At 50.4% G+C, this 17,364-nt stretch overlaps 1 protein-coding gene across 13 annotated transcripts in view; it reads right to left on the bottom strand.

Moving 5' to 3' along the window:
- B3GNTL1 (UDP-GlcNAc:betaGal beta-1,3-N-acetylglucosaminyltransferase like 1) overlaps positions 1-17,364 on the bottom strand; it is a 94,049-nt gene that overhangs the window by 35,247 nt on the left and 41,438 nt on the right. For 12 of the 13 annotated variants that reach the window (XR_009254832.1, XR_009254833.1, XR_009254834.1 and 9 more), the window contains exons 5-6: positions 14,370-14,435; positions 7,835-7,930 (exon numbers count right to left, since the gene is read on the bottom strand). Coding sequence is in view for 6 of the 13 variants with exons in the window: in XM_058703385.1 (XP_058559368.1) it covers positions 7,835-7,930; positions 14,370-14,435 (162 nt within the window). In the remaining 7 variants the exon portion in view is untranslated. The remainder of the gene's footprint in view (positions 1-7,834; positions 7,931-14,369; positions 14,436-17,364) is intronic. The other variant, XM_058703388.1, reaches the window with a different exon arrangement.

Here is a 17,364-nt window from a genome sequence, read left to right as displayed (position 1 = left end):
GGGCAGAAAGGTGGTGTAAGTAAATATAGCTTATTAGAAAGCATTACATATAATCATATTTTCTCAAAGAAAATATTTATTGTGGTGACTTTCTTCCCTATACAGAAAAACTGTGATTCCAACAGGTTAAATAAAGAACTTCTTTAAAATCTTAACAAAGCTGTACCCACAGTATGCCAGCCTCTACATTCCCAAGCGTCTATATGTGCAGGTTGGAGTCAGAGCCCTGAGGAGAGTGGGATCAGGCCTCTGGGGCAGTAACAACACTGCCCAAAGTGACCTAGAGAGTCAACACCCTCCTATGGAAATCCCCACAGGCTTTCTGTAGGAAAGAAAACCCCCATTGTAAAAGTCATGGAATTTAAAGGGACCCAAAATAGAACAATCTTTATTATTACTTATTATTATTTAAATGTTCTCCCTGAGAGACAGGGAGAGACAGAGTGCAGCTAGGGAGGGGCAGTGAAAGAAGGAGACACGGAATCCGAAGCAGGCTCCAGGCTCTGAGGTGTCAGCACAGAACCCACTGCAGGGCTTGAACCCATGAACCGTGAGATCATGACCTGAGCCAAAGTCAGATGCTTAACCGACTAGGCCACCCAGGCACCCAGCCAGAACAGTCTTGAAAAGCAAAGACAGAGTTGGTGGACTCACACTTCCCATGAAAAACCAAATTTCAGAATTTAGCACAAAGCTACAATGTGGTGTTGACACGCAGACAGAACAGAGTCCAGAAACAAACCCTGGAAAATGGTCCGATTTTCAGTGAGGCTGCCAAGACTGTTCAGTGTTGAGAAAGCTGGGTGTCCACATGAAATGATGAAGTTGGACCTTTCCCCAATACCATCTACAAAAATGAACACAAAATGGATGAAAGATCCAAATGGAAGAGCCGAAACTGTAACACTCTTAGAAGGAAACATTTTGTGGCCTTGGATTAAGCAAGGGTTTCCTGATGTGACACCAAAAGCATGTGCAACCTAAGAAAATAAGTAAGTTGGACTTCATCAAAATTAAAAGCTTTTCTGCTTCAAAGGATCCTATGAAGAGAGTGAACAGATGCCTCACAGAATGAAAGGAAGTACCTGCAAATCACACACCTGATAAGGGTCTAGTGTCCAGAATATATAAAGAGCTCCTAGAATTCAACGAAAGACAAGTAACCCAATTTTAAAAATGATCAAAAGACTTGAAAACGTATTTCCCAAAAAAGACACATGATAGCCAACGAGGACTTGAGAGATGTTCCCATCACCAGTCGTAGACGCCATGAGATACCACTTCACGCTCATTAGACGGGAAACGAACCAGAAAGTAGCAAGTGTTGACAGGAAGTAGAAAACTGGAACCCTTACACCCTGCTGGTGGGAATGTAAAATGGGGCAGCAGCTGTGGAAAAGTTTGGAAGTTCCTCAAAACATTACACATGGAATTGTCATGAGAGCCCATGATTCCACTCCTGGGTCTGCCCAACAGAATCGAAACTGGGACTCAGACAACGTGGCACAATGTTCACAGCAGCCAAAGGGTGGAAATAACACAGTGTCTATCAGAATACAAATGGATAAACAGAATGTGGTATAGACACTACTTTCACACAATGGAGTATTACTCAACTATAAAAAGGAAGAAAATTCAGACACTTTATAACATGGATAGACCTGAAAACATCGTTATGTGAATAACTCAAACACAAAAGGACAAATATTGTATGACCCCCACTCACAGGAAATCTCTGGAAGAGGCAAATTCTTAGAGACAGAAAGCAGACGGAAGTTTCCGGGGGCTGGGAGAGTCCACGTTGGGCGGGGACAGTTTCTGGAAGGGTCTGAACTATGGCCTGTCTGAAGTGCCAAGCTGTGTGACGTATGTTTGACCACAATTTAAAATGATTTCCTTAAAGAGAGGGAAGGAGAGGTGACCACGGAAACAGAGTCAAACGGCAGCCCCAGATCTGGAAACGGAAGGAAACAGCCCTGCCCACACCTTGACACTGGACCTCCGACCCCCAGAGCTGTACGCCATGAATAAATCTGTGTTGTTTAAAAAAACCAGCAACACTCAGCATGACCATCAGTGCGGTCGGAGCCAGGAAACATCCCTGTGCTGGGCTCACGTGAACTCTGGACACTGGGCTGCTAGGGAGGGGGATAGGGAAAATGCTAACAAAATGAGTCCTTGCCTTGTGTACTGCATCATTTCTTCGGTGTGATCTCTGCGAGGCCCATGGGGGGCTGTGGGCTGCAGACCCAGGGGGCGCACTGGGAGACCCGGGGGTCCAGGGGCAGGACTGACTCAAGGAAACCATCTTGTTCTCCTCAGGAGCCTGGGAGGGGGCCCTCGTGTGCACGGACGGTGTCCAGGGCTCGGGGCCACACTAGGCAAGCCTGACAGGAACTCCTCTCCACAACCCTTCATTCTGCCTGAAAGGTGACGGAACAGAAAGAACAAAGAAGGTCAAGCTCTTTGCTTTTGCATCCAACTGCCATTTGTTACTTGTCAAAGTAACATCTCCCACAACCCACCTCTGAGAGGCTGCATTTTGTCTTTTGCTTTCAGTCAACGCTCAGAAACACTTGAGAACACAGGACGCCAGCCTTCTACCCAGTTCGAGCGGTCTGACCATGCAAGAGCAGACTAACATCTACTGAGCACCTCCCATTTCTTTCAAGGGCCCCTGCCTGCCATAATTCTCCAGGTTGGACCACACCTGACTCAACGGAACAGTTTGTGGTTCATGCTTTACCTCCACTAAGCTGCAAACAGGAAAGGGCCATTTGAAAACACACAGGTGACACCCAAGGAAGTTTCCTTCTTCATGAGAAGGCCCAAGATAAGAACAAATAGCACGAACCTGCAGGACGGGGAGAGGGGTGACTTCGACTGGCATGTTTCTCTTTCCTCCGGAGGGAAGGCTTTTACCTTGGTGGATTCATCTCCCTCTGGGCACCTCCATATTCGAGCCCGGAGGACACTGGCTCCCTGCAGGCTAGCTCCTCGAATCATTTAAAGGACTCACAACAGACCCCGCTATGGCTTTTCTTTTCCACTTTTTACGATTCTGTATTTACTACAGTACACATTGCCTTAGCTACAGTTACCATAGTGTCAGGGGCCAGAGAAGAGGATGGCAGGTGACCACATTTATCTGCTGACGCACAACGCTTGCTTGGCCATGTCATTAAAATTACATAAGTTAAAGCACATGGAGAGGAGAACCAGGTTTGCTGAGTAAACTTGTTGTTTTTAAAGGGCAGGTGAGGGGTGGGAGAAAGTCTTGAAATTTTAAAATTTCGAGGGAAAGCGTTTTCTTAGGAAATATTTCCAGCCATGCCACACAACTTGAATGTACATCACAGGTTACTGTAGCAGACGTTCAGAGCTCCCTGAGGCCAGCACCCAGGGGTGAGGGTGGCAGGAGGCCTCCACAGAGGGCAATGACCACTGCCCTGTCCTCTCTCTGTGGTTCTCAAGGTGCGGGCTCTGGGAACACGCGGATACGCACGCCCTCGGCCCCACCCGACTGCAGCCTGCGGGGCGGGAGCCACCGCTCCAGGGCAGCTGGGTACCACGCAGAGAGAGCAAGAAGACAGAATGAACCAGCCACCGAGCCGCTGGGCCTGTTTCTTGTGAAAGAGAGAGGACGCATCCCAAGAAGGGCACGCAGCTGAAACGTTCTCAAGGATTATTGCTGTTCGCAGACAAGTGTCAGGGGTGGTTGCCAAGGTGGTGAAAACAAGCCAGCATGCCCGGCCCTGCCCACGCTGTCAGGCCTCAAGCCCCCTTGTGAGAAGTGGTGCTAACGCTACCACCTGCCCCAGGGCTGAGTCCCTGAGAGGTTCCTTAGCGTCTCAGGCCACTTGCCGGCACAGAGAAGGCTGACCAACGCCACGTTACAGCCAGGTGCTGGCAAATTAACCACACTGCTGCCGAACCCGAGGTAGGCAAGCCTTCCCTGTAAAGTGCCAGATACTAACTTCCAGGCTTCTCCGGCCTAGCTCTGTGTCACAGGTACTAAGCACTGCCGTTTATGAAACAGCCACAACCGTGGGCATGGTGGTGTGCCCACAAAACTTCACTTACAAAAAGGGGCAGCAGAACAGATCTGGCCCCCCGAGCCAGTCCCTGGTCTAACTGGTAATGAGTGGCGCGCTGGCTTCAATTTAAGTAACAATTGCTTCTTTGATTACTTACGCCTGGAACAGGCTGTGATTGAATGAGGTACAGAAAATTCCCGAGGCAGGCCTGCAACAAATTTAGAATTCTTGGAACCAAATGCAACAGATCCAAGAGGCCTAACATGCTCTGCGGGTTAGGTCACTGCGCGTAGTTGAAGCTCAGGCACAGGCCCCGGCAGAGGGCGCGCGAGCTGCGCGCACCAGCGGGTGGCCGAGCGGACTGGACACCTGAGCCGCACAAGGCCCCGAGAGGCAGGTGTGCGGCCTCGGCCGGGCAGCCTCCCGCACCTGGCTGTCCACGCAGAGCCCCCGGCCCCCGCCCAGGCCCCCTTCCATCCGCGGAATCCCCGGCGGACAGAGAGCGCACCAGGACCAGTACCGAACGACCACAGGTGAGGGGGGCGGGGCGCACACAGGTAAGGCGAGGGGGAGGCGTGCACAGGTCACGGGACGAAGGGGAGGGGGCGGCGCCCGGGGAAGGCGCGCACTCAGGCAAGGGGAGGGGGCGGCATTCCGGGGAAGCGCAGCTGCAGTGAGGAGGTCCCAGGAGCTCCTGGCTCTCACTCTCGGATTCCTTTTCGATTATGTCTCCTTCACTGTCAAGCTGTCACCCTTTCTTCTGGTTCTGATGTGTCACCGACTGAAAAATCAGATAATCCAGTTTCTTAGAATTTTGTCAAAAGAAGGGGTTTCCAGGTGAGGCTCGGATGCTGCTATTCCGGGGACCTGGGGGTTTGCTTTTGGTTTCTTCCCTTGTTTTGCCACCAACGCCAAGTGCACTTTGCAAAAATAAATCCCATGTAGGTCTTAAAAGGTAAAAACCTATTCCAGTGTGCCTGCGGGAGCATACACACGGAAACAAAACACCAAGGGCTCTGGCCATCCTTTGTCCTGAGTAGAGTCTAACCTCAAGAGAGGCCCACGAGGAACCTATATGTACAGACTGATTCTTTTAGATGCTGTTGGTACTCAAACGTTTAAGACAAAACTAAGGATTATAGACTTAAAACGAGATTAGTTTTTATTTAGAAAGGAAAAGCCTGTGAGTTAAAGAAAATGAACCATCTAATGAAATTCACAGACCTCATTAGTGGTATCTTACCAGGAAGTGATATGAATTCTTCTCAGAGAAACAGAGCAGAGTTTTGTGTGACTCATTTCCAGATTCCTGTGGTTTATTATCCTTATTTCTAATTTGTTGGAAGACTATCTTTACACAGATAACAAATGTTCCAGTATTCTGACACTGTAACACCCACATAGCAACAAGAATAAACTTTAATGTTAAATCCAAAATCTGTGGCTTCAGGGTTTAATAGAAACAGACATTAGTAAAAAGTTTCCTTTCACCCTAGCAGTATGTTTTAGAGAACTCGCTAACTTCTCTAACATGTTGAAAGTTGCCAGTTTACATGGATCTGTACTGCGGACACGGGTTGGTGATGCTCCTTTTAAATGAGAAAATGAAGAAAAACAGTACAGGTTAGTCTGTTTCAAATTATGTTTTTAAGTTTCGTGAATGCTAATTGATTAGAATTGGGTCAATTCATTGTGCCATGAAGGACAGACACACTTTCACGGGAAAGACACACTGAGGTAGATGAGTAAGTGAAACGTGGTCTTTTTGCACAAGCCAAGTGAGTCTAACGGTCTTGCTGTCGATGCTGCTCACATGAAAAAGGAAAAGCTGGGAACCAGCCGCCCCAGGACAGGAGAGCACCCCTAACCGCCCCCCCCCCCCCATCTTCCAAATCGGCCCAAGGCTACTGTCACTTAGCTTTGCCAGGTGGACTGGTGGGAGGCCTGGGCAGGACCAGGGCCCCGGGCATGGCCTCGGGGCACAGTGGGGTCTGGTCTGGCCCCCCCTTTGATCTCCCTGATTCAGGAGAGGCAGGTCCCTTGGGAGCAGCACCTCGCTGAAGGCGTAAAGCGAGCACCAAATACCAAATCATGCTGCTCCCACCTCACACGTGGGTCAGTTTACATGATGAGCAGGATCTGAGAAATGGTTCAGAGAACACATAGCTTCTTTCAGTTTGTCTTGAGAAACCTCAGACTTTAATTTCCCCTAACTTGGTAAAGAAAAACACTACTTAAGAGGACTCTTAGTTATTTCTATGATGTTTAATACTTAAGTCTTCTTAGCCCTCCAATCAGAACTCGAATTTCCGGCTGAAAATGTGCCCACTGCGTTTAAATCATACCCTCGGTGTTTAGCTACATAGTTCCTGCCTGACTCACATTCTACCAGAAAGTCACACACAGGCAGACACAGGAGCGTCAGTAGTCTCTCCCACTGGGGTGACGGCACACTCAGCTGCCAGTGCACCAATATTCGGGAGTGAGGGGGGTGTTTCCAGAGACCCCTTGCTGGTGCCAGGCCGAGCCTGGCCCTGTGCAAGGAGCCTCTGGGTGCCCCAAATTGGGGGGAGTTCTGGGTTGACTGGAGGCCAGAAGCTTTCACGTTGAATATGACATTTTAATCCCCAGTTAGGAACAGGAAAGCCCTTGCTAGCTCTTCAGAGTTAGTTGAGGAAAAAAAAAAAAAAAAAAAAGCAAACCCAAGTGGGTATCCTGACAACATGTCTGTAAAAAGGCAGCACCTCCCAGAATTGTGAGCCCTGCAGGCCCGGCCCCTCTCTGTGGAGGGAAGGACCAGGCCAAGCGTGGCAGCAGGGACCACAGACCTCCTGCTGCTTCTCCACACGTGTAGTGATGCTTACACACCCTGTAAGTCTGCAACCAGACCTCCATGGTTTCAGCGACTCTGCATCATGGACTTTTGCTGCTTCGAGCTGTGCCACGCCTTAGGCCCTTACCAGCTGGAGGGGAGAAGGCCATGTGCACTGCCAGGCTCGGAACAGCAGTCCCTGCACACTCCACATGCGAGGGGACACTCTCCGTTCCAGCCAGGAAGCCTCCAGACACTCACAATGTGGACTCCACTGCCCCCAGCCCACCACCAAGCCTCTGCCAGCACCTAAACATCCGTGAGCTCCTGCCTCCAGGCCCCCGCATCACTTGAGTGGAGCATGCAGGCCACACAGGACCCAAACACTGGCTCCTTCTCCTGCCTGTTCAGCTTTAGGAGCAACTAAAACACAAATTAGCTTCTCTGGGCCTTTAACCACTGGTGTCTGTAAATATCCATTCATGGAATGTTCTCAAAATGTGACAAGAAAATCTAAAAGCAAAAGCACCTTCTGTGTGTGTGTGTGTGTGTGTGTGTGAGGAAACAGTATTTAAAGCAAAACCCAGTGATTCCAGCATCTGGCAGACCCAAAGCTGGGACCAGAGTACCTGTTCCCGCCTCCTCTCTTTCTGGGCCACCCAGACACTCTCTCCCTCAGACTGCCCTGCTCCAGTGCACCCTGCCTTGGGGATGGCCTTTCCTGGATGCCTCTTCCCTCCCACAGCCTGGCCCCATCCCTGCCCCCCTCCCGCCCTGTCCACCTGGGCCTGTGTGACTGGGCTGCACCTGCACCCTCCCCAGGCTCCAGCCAGGCCTTCAGACCTGCCAGCTGGCTCCAGCTCCCTCCCAGGCCAGGCTCCTCTGAATCACTGTCCCCCTCTCCAATGTCTCCAGTGTGTGTCTGCCAGGCCACACTCAGGAGGTGGGCAAACACGGGTGGGCTCCCAGACGAGGGCAGGAGTACCTGAGTGAGAAGCTGGTCTGGCGCTAGCTGGTTGATCCACCTTGTGTATCGCTCAGTGGAGTTGGGAGGGTCTCTCCTCACCTGGCAACCTACAATCTGTGAAACAAAACAGAACTTAACAAAGTCACTGTGAGCTCACGTGTGCACACGCCTGTCTACATGTCTCACCTGGTGGAAGCGTGCACAGCCAGCAGGGAACTGAGACCCCACACTAGATCGGGGAAAACTTCTGGGAGTAAAGGGGAGAGGGAAGGCACCCACTCAGTGCAGAGTTCCGGGCGGACCCCACACCGGACAGTTCCAGCAGCACCCGTTAAACTACTCTGGGTTAGAACTGTCACAGATAACCCTTCCCCCTTAATGTGTTCAAGTTGCAATGACCTGTACACAAGGTCGGACATCCAGGTGCTTCCAGTAACTTCTTCTTGAGCCAGAACTGCAGCAGACATGAGAAGGTTCTGCTGCAGCTTCCTGGGCAGGAAATCCAAACGGTCCCATTTCTCCATAATGTTCGGGACTCAGCCTCCCGAAGGCAGTAACCTCTCAATAAACAAGAGTCCAAGGGTACCAGCAGACAGGCCCTCCCCATCCCAGAAGGAATCCTGGTTCTGCAGCGCAACACCCTTCCCATAATGTACCACTTTCTTACCACTCCTCCTACCCTTGGTTCTCGAAGCCTGGCCCTGCCTCCTCTGGGGGACAACATGACTCCCTGTGCACATCCCTGCTTCTGCACCCCTGGCCCCCAGCAGCCCCGGTTCGCCCCTCCAACAGAGCTTGAAACCTAGGGACACCATCTGCACTTCTGTTTAAGTGTCTGCCTGCAGGATGTTGAAATAGGTCTTTGACTGCTGTGTGAAGGGTCCAGCCCTCCGGAGTCAGAGTCAGTTGTGGGAAGAGGCTGGTCCCCACCAAAGGCATCTGAGTCTGGCACTGCAGGAGGGAGCCCCCTTCAAGGGAGGACGTTGGGCAGCACAGGGCCCGCCCCTCGCTGAGGCTCAAAGAGCTCCTGTAAGGGTGCTAAAGGCTGGCCCCAGACTCTGCTCTCTCCACCTTACAGTGGTTGCTGAGACCCATATCAGCCTCCATATTAAGAAATTAGCCAAAGTTCCACCACGATATTTGAATTTCTTACATCTTGCTCTCTATAGTACTTATGCAGAGTGATTAATTTATATTAATGCATAAGTGCTAATGAAGAGCTTTGAGAAAGTTTTTGCTTGCTTGCCATTTTTTGCTGATGGGCTTTTTAAAACTCTTTTTGAGAAAACAGTAGATTCACAGGTAGTAGCAATAATTGAGAGAGATCCTGTGTATCTGTTACACGGTGTCTCCAACAGTAACATCTTGAAAAACCACTGCAAGTTACCACCAGCAAAGGGAACGCTTGCAGCTTCACAGCCACACCCCCTCTCTGTGAGTGGCAGTGCTGATCTGTTATTCCAATGCTGTAATTCTGTCTTTCCAAGAACGTTTAATCAACAGAATCATACAGTGTGTAGCCTTTTGTGACTGGCTTATTTTCCGCTCCCTAATTTTCTGGAGACTCGTCCAGGCTGTTGTGTGCAACAGCAGTTTTTCCTTGTTTGGCTGAAAAACACTGCACAGTACAGACAACTACGGGACATGTGGGCTGTTACCAGCATTCTGCGACGAACATTCACGTACAGGTTTTTGTGCGAACATGTCCTCGTTTCTCTGGGGTAAATGCCCATGAGTATGACTGCCAGGTTGTATGGTATTTGCATGTTTAATTTGCTAAGAAAGTGTCAAACTGTTTTCCACAATGGCTTCACCAGCTGTGTGTGAGTGACCAGGTGCTCTCACATCCTCACCGGCCTCTGGCGTGGCTGTGGCTTCGGTTTCAGCCCTTCCAACGGGTCTGCGGTGACCCTCATCACCGTTCTAACCTTGTTTCCTGATGGCTGACCCTCTTTCTGTGGCTTATATGCTCCCGTCCATTCTCTTTGGTAAGATGTCTCTTGTCCGTTTTCTAACAGGGATAAAACACCCTTGGCCACAGGTGCATGTGCTTTTCCCATACTTCCCACAGAGCCTGTCCCCTCCTTCTAGAACCATGCACTGAAGACAGGTGTGTTAGAACAGCTCCTGACTCCCCAGGGCCTGATCTGACCCAGATGTACTTCTGTGTCTATTGTATCTATTTTCTGGTCTTGTCAAGACTGGCTTTGCATCTGATTGTTGAGCAGAAAAGATTCTGGGAGAAAAAAGGGAAAATGATCCAAAGCTGTGAGGTAGAGAGGCACCTGGATGGCTCAGTCAGTTAAGCGTCTGGCTCCTGGTTTCAGCTCAGGTTCTGATCAGTTTGTGGGTTTGAGCCCCAAGTTGGGCCCCATGCTTACAGCACAGAGCTTGCTTGGGATTCTCTCTCTCCCTCTCTCCCTGCACTTCCCCCGATCATGTTCTCCCTCTTTCTCTCTCAAAATAATAATTTAAAAAAGCTGTGAAGTAGAAATCTTGTTTCAGAGTTGTGCTCACACATGGATACAGGGGCTTAACTTCCACACACAGATGCCACAGACCCACGCCCCACGCCTGCTGCGTCCTGAGCAGCTGCTAGGGGTGACAAATGGGCCAGGTGCATAGCAGCCCGCTCCCAGTGCTTGTGTCCAGCCGGACGAGGCTCTTGTGGGCTCGCGGGTGCTCACGCTGCTTCCACGGTGAGCCCTTTGCCCAGATGCTGGCTTCTGATGAAGGCTAGAGCCAAGTGGGGTGGAGTCTCACATGGAGAAAGAGGGCGGGTGAGGTGACATCTGCCTTCCGTGGTGAGAGCACCTATAGATGAAGAGGAGGGTACTTCTGTGTGCCTTAACACTTTCTGAAAACAAAGTGGCCTGGCCCACAGAGCAGAAACCACGGGAAACCTTTTCTTCCTGAAGACGTGTCTGTAGCATGACACCAAGCTCTTCTCCTGAGCCACCCCCCGCCTCCAAAGCAGGAGGGCTGGCGCGAGACGTCTCCGGTGACCGAGTACAACATATGCTCAATGTTCCACGTGCCGCGAGACTCACATGCCCTGGGGCAGAGCCGCTGTGACAGGAGCCTAGCACAATGCCCTGTATGCAGGCGGTGCTCAGTAAGCACAGGCTGAATGAACCCAAGGGCGTGTGCTGGCTTTGGGGATGCACTGCCTCCTGCCACACACCTAAGAGTAGCCGCTAGAGTAAGGCTCTGGAGAGGTGTCGGCCGGTTCCTCTGAGAGCATGTGCTGCCAACGGGGCAGATGGCAGGGGATCCTGGAGTGTGGTCCCTACAAACGCTCTTGAAACTTTCTGAGCTTATATGGGGGTGTCTCAGATCCAGCAGTTTGGCTGGGAAAAAAGGTCAGAAAGTAAAGAAGGTTACTGGACGCAGAATGGAGGTAGCTATCCAACCGCTCTGCCACATCAGGCTCCACACTGTCAGCAAGGAGCCTGCTTGGGATTCTCTCTCTCTCCCTCTCTGCCCCTCCCCCAGTCACTCTTTCAAAATCAATAAACTTAAAAAAAAAACACAAAAGTCAGCCCCACAGCAACAACTCTGATTTTGCTCTGGGGCAACAAGAGTATGGCATCCCGGTCTACGCTCCACACAGGAGCAACCACTCCCACCACTTAGCCTCTCCTTGTAGCTGGGATAGACACGCAGCAGGAGCAAGCAGCTTCTCCTGAACGTGGGAACACAACATCGAGTAAATTTATGAGGTTAACAAGGAAAACTCTAACCTAGAACTTTATAAAACCTATAAAAACGCAAACTAATGTTTTAATTAAGACAAAATGACAGTGTGCATTTTCCCCAAATTCCTTATGTGTCCCGAGACTTGGCAATCCATTTGCACCTATGCGTGAAGAACCACCCAAAACCATTCCATTAACGAAGCAAAATGTGTTTGATTTCTGTAGTATGGAGAACAAATCTCACTCTCTAAGTCATCAACACTGGTGACAAACTCTTCAGAAGTTTTAATGCAGAGCATATTTTAAACCCCTGCCACGTGAGCATCACTCTAAGAGATGTGGCATCTCAGGACGGCTGCCCGCCACGGCACAAGCACCTGCCATTAGCCTCACAGGATGCTTGCTGAGGGGCGAGGGATCAGTGCTGGGCCACCACCCCCAGGGGCTTTCAGAAGAAGCCGTAACCTGTCGACACTGTATGTCAGAGCATCTTTCTGACATCTGTTCATTTCCAGCTAGAAAGCATCAGAGATTCAAGAGTCTGTGTAAACTTTTAGCAAGCATCTCCTGGGGGCTGTGGTAGCTGATTGCTACGAAATCTGTATTTGTACATAGCTGTGGTTCTAACACTTGGCCGACCCCTGTCTCCTGTCAGGATCTGGTGAATGCTGCAGAGCCGTGTGCAAGCCCCACAGCACCTACGAAGGTGTGCCTTGCACACCCTGGCTTTCACGCCCTCAAACACTGCACTGTCTCCCACTTCCTTTGTGCTCTGGGGTCTGGCTCGGATGTAGGCAGCACTGGCCACAAGCAACCTCCTGTCTGTCATGGTCCGTTTTGTGCCCACTTGGGAGCCTAACCCTACAGTTCCTCAAACATCACCTGTGTGCTGCCAGGAAGGGGTTTTGCAGCCGTGACTCAGACCTGCGACCAGCTGACTTCCTGGAGGACATGGCTGGTCCCATTCAAGCAGGGAGCGGTCATGAGGAAGCTGTGGGTGCTGGCTCCCTGCCTGCCTGGTTTCACCAGCCAGTGACATCACACCCCTGCCATCAGGACCCCAGGACGCACAGTGGCCCCCAAGACACTATGCCAGCCGAGAGGTCACTTCTCAATGAAGGAACGCAACTGGGCACTTTCAAACCTCCCATGCATCCCACCTTCTGGAAGCTTCCAGCCTGAGGAGCACTGTAGTAGCTTCTCAAGATGCAGCTGAGGGGCCATTTTTTATCTTCTTCCAGGTATATTTCAAGGACATGTTTACATTAAAAATGTCATTTTAAGCAATGTAAGTGCAGTTACACTTCAGGGACTGAGGATCTTCAGCATCAAGCTAAGTGAGAGCCCCTTGAGGGGAGCATGCACACGTGTTTACAGGGCAGACCAGGTGCCTGCAGCCTAAGACCCTGAGTCACAGAGTCATGTGTGGGGCTGGGCAGCTAGAGACGGAAGCACAGGGTGCTGAATTTCTTTAGAAGCAGAAAGTCCGTGCACTGAATTCAAAGCTCCAAAACAACTGCTGGAAGAGAATTTATTCATCTGGATGCACAAAAGTTGTTCAAGCTCCTTGGAAAATTTTATCTTGTGCACTTTTGAGCCTCTCACAGTCCCTCACACTGTGCAGGTTTGCTGAGGATGGCTTGCTGAGGCCTGCCCTGCCCTACACACGGCCTGGGGATGGCCTGGGGACAGCCTGAGCCCTCCGGCACCCAGAGCCTATGAGAAATGCCGAGCTCAGGCCCCACGTGATGCCCAGAATCAGATCCCTGGGGGCTCGTCATGTGCCCGTGATGCTGGAGAAGCTTCAGTGCAGACGCCGATCCAGCACTGTGGCAGAGGGAGCAGAACCTGGAGTCGGGGGCAGGAGGGAGGCCGCCCACTGGGTAGACGGCACGGAAGCTGGTTTAAGCAGTCCTGCAGACCCTTCTGTTTGACGGTTTCTAAAATCAGTGATCATCACAGTAATTCAGACATTTTCACTAAAACTTCGGCACAGACGTTTAAGCAGTGGGTGCTAGGGTCAGACGTAGGCTCTGGGATCAGCCACCAGGCTGGAGCTATACAGAGGCAAGTGCCCCTGGGTCTGTGATGACCTTCAGGTCCACGTAGGCAGGTGACACCTCCCCTACACGGGGCTTCCGGTCAGGAAATGAGGCCCTCACCGCACGAGTACCCAGGAAGACGGTCCTGGCTCATGGAGGACAACTGGGAAGCCCTTCTGAAGTTGAGAACTGTAGTCTGAGGACTTCTAGGTAGTAAGAATAACCCTGTAAGCTGCTGACACAGTGTGTGCTTTTACACATGGCGTCAGAAATGCTCATGAAAATAAAACCAAACCGAGAAGCCCTGTGTGCGCAGGAAAACAGCCTTGAGTGTCTAGAGATCTAAGAGCCACTGCTCATGCTCTGATAGGGCAGTCCTAGCCTAAACAAGAGCCTTAATGCAAACAGCCGCGACATCACTTTCATCAAAGTGGACAACAACTCACAGACAGACGCAGGACTCACACCCGGGGACAAACACAGGGCTCACACATGTCGGAGACAGAGGTAGGACTCACACTCAGGGACAGGCAGAGGACTCACACTTGAGGACAGACACAAGACACACTCAGGGACAGACACCAGGTCTCACATTCAGGACAGATGCCAGGACTCACATTCAGGGACAGACGTCAGGATTCACACTCATCAGGGACAGATGCCAAGACTCATGCACATCAGGGACACACGCCAGGACTCACCCGTGTTAGGGACAGACATCAGGACTCACACGTAAGGGCAGATGCCAGGACTCACACGCATTGGGAACAGACACAGGACGCACATGCACCAGGGGCAGATGCCTAGACTTACACTTGTCGGGTGTTGGGCAGCAGCTTCCAGTTGCAGTCTCACCCTCTGAGGCATCATGACGTCATCCTGAGGCAAAGAACACAGTTTAAACTCACATAACCCACAAACAAGAAAGAAAGAGATAGAAAAGCCAACAGCAAAATGGGCAAGAGCCGGGAACAGGCAATGCAGATGCTACCCATGGGACCAGGAACCCTGTTAGTTGGCAGGGAGATGCTGGCAGTCCCCACGATGGCTCGCACATTGCCGTGTGCAAGTACTCCAGAGGGCACTTGGCCTCGTCCAGGAATCTGAGGATACACATCCCTAAGACACAGGCCCTGCACCACTGGGAAGGGGCATCTTGTATGCCTTTCTAGAAGTTGGACCAGCCCAACTTTCTAGAAGTTGGTCTACAGAAATACTTGTAGAACAAATGAAATGTCTGCTCAAGACTGAATTATATTTTCGATTACTTCACTGGTTACAAAACGCTCACATATACTTTTTTTTTTTTTTTTTTAAATTACAATCTTGTATAGTTGAAGGCAGGGCAGCTAAAATTATCCCTGTTTTGTAGCCAACGAAAACAAGGCTTGGAAAGGCTATGTATGTCACCCAAGGTCTCACAGCAATTATATGCCAGGGTTAAAATTTGAACATGGGATTAACTGAGAAACCAATATTCGCTAAAACCAAAACTGCCCAGAAATTCCTGTCTCTCAAGAACATTCTAAAGTAAGTTTCTACCACTTCCTGAACTAGAATCACCCCCAGGGTGTCTGAATAAAGTCAGCCCCTGCAAGTATACAGAATACTGAAGACAGCTAACACACCCACTGACAATTAGCTTAGAAATCCCAGGAGAAATGCAAGGAGCAAAGAAGCCCCAAAAACAAGCAACACGACAGGTACCCCATGATTTCAGAGCACACACTGGCCTGTAAGTCACAGAGAAGCTCCTTGTTCTCCCGAGACCATTTTGAAAGAAGAAAAACTTGCTGATGGGATGAATGAAAAGGTCTTTATGACACAAAAAAAGCCATGTGCTATTTTAATAAACAAGCTCAGATGTGTTTCTGCTGGTGGCCATGATCTGCACCACTTTTCGTGTCCTGCAAAAGGCCCCGTTCTGGTCAAGGTCCACAGAGTTCACAGCTGGTGCCCAACACTAGGAGCTGGTTTTAACAAAAGTCAGCTGGTATTTGAGATGCAAAGGAGAGGAGCCTAAGGGGTGGATACACAGTCCTGACCCCACAGTGCACAGGAGGGAGGGCTCAGAAACCTCCACACATGTTTGCCTGAGAGTGTGCAAGGTCCCCAGACTGGCTGAAGTTCCACAATGATGCCCAGTTAAGAAACAACATTCTCAGCAGCCTAGGGCAAAGGATTTTGATGTATTATAAAAATAACATTAATTCAGAATGAAATGCTGTTTCCTTTCTGACCACAATAATATTAGGTAGAAACAAGCTCATCTAGTCAAAGAATTTTGTAGTTCAAAGAAACCTGGAGCTTCAAATTAAGTAGCTTCTGAGTGAGAATGGCCCCGGGAGAGTATGGCTATGGGCTCCTGGGGATGGCCAGGGCCATGGTCAGGCAAAAGATAGAGGCGGACAGAAGCCAAGGATGGGACGTGCTGCCTGCAAATCAAAGTTGCCACCAGCCACAAGAAGATCTCCCTCTACGGCAGAAAGCAAGGTCAATTTGTGTGTGTGTGTGTGTGTGTGTGTTTTTGTTAAGTGTCTTTATGCTTGGCTTTCAGACTCAAAGACAGAAGTTACGTGGTCACGTGCTCAGGAGGCTCCCCGAAGAAGGGGAGGAGACAGAGCAGACTGACTAACAGGTTGAAACCCTGCTTGCAAAGTACAGGGTCAAGGAATTATCAAATGTTAGCTACCTGTGTGTTTCTGCCAAAAATTCTGACTTATGGAGAAATTTCCTGCTCATGGTTTGCTACTTGCTCATGTGTGCCAGGACAGGGTCCTGACCCCAGTCAAGAGGCCTCCAGGTTCCACCCGCAGAAATGACACACTGGCCTTTGGCACACAAATAATCCTGCTCTGTTCAGCTAAGAAAGCTGTGTAAATATCTTAAAAGTCTTAATAGCAATAGAGAGTTAACGAGAAGCACTCGGGGTACTGGGTCCAAATCCAGGCAGGGGTGTGAACAGGAAAACACCAGCATTTCTGCCCTGGAGGCATCAATGAGCCTAAGGAAAGTCTGAGAGGAGGGGAAAGTCTGAGAGGAGGGAAACGGGAGCCCAGGGCTGCTCAGTGTCAGGGAGGGAGTGGGTGCTGCTCACCCACAGCACTTGCCAGCTCAGGCCGCAGCTGCTGTCTCCCCAAGGCGACAGGGGCTCGAGGGACAATGGCCACAGGGCCCCAGGCACCCGGAGGAAGTGAGGGGGAGTCTCTGAGGGAGGACTCTCATCTGAGGCAAGGCCTCAGACTGCACAGGTGCTAAAACACAGCAGCCAGCACACGAGGGTCACCAGGCAGACAAAACAACACATGGTAAGACTCCCAGAAAGCAACCATTAAGAAAATAACTCAAAGAGTTAAAAATCAGTAATTTTAAGCAGTGCACTGGAAAATATCTGTTCAATAAAATAGGTGGAAGCAGCAAGGACAGAAGATGTGAACAAAAGAGACGTGAGGCCGAAAGTAAACGGGGAACGCATGAGCACACACAGCCAAATAAACAACAAATGTGAAAAAACTCAATTCTTTAACCAAAACTAAACACTGTCAGATTGGATTAAAACACACACACACACACACACACACACACACACACACACACACACAGAAAGAAGATCTACTGACGTGCTACTTGCAAGACACAGACATCAGGTTCCGACACAGAGCGACTAAACGTGGGAGGGCGGAAGATCCCACGCAAACTGAAGCCAGAGAGACGGACAGACCTTTGGCGGATGCCTGGAGACGGGGAGGAGGCTACACGCGGACAGAGGGCCGCCATCAAAAAGAAGTAAAGGTCGTAAATGCACTTG

Source organism: Neofelis nebulosa, chromosome 16 (genome assembly GCF_028018385.1).
Source record: "Neofelis nebulosa isolate mNeoNeb1 chromosome 16, mNeoNeb1.pri, whole genome shotgun sequence".
Lineage (NCBI taxonomy): Eukaryota > Metazoa > Chordata > Mammalia > Carnivora > Felidae > Neofelis > Neofelis nebulosa.
The sequence above is the reverse complement of the archived record's forward strand: the minus strand, read 5'-3'. Positions and strand labels throughout refer to the sequence as shown.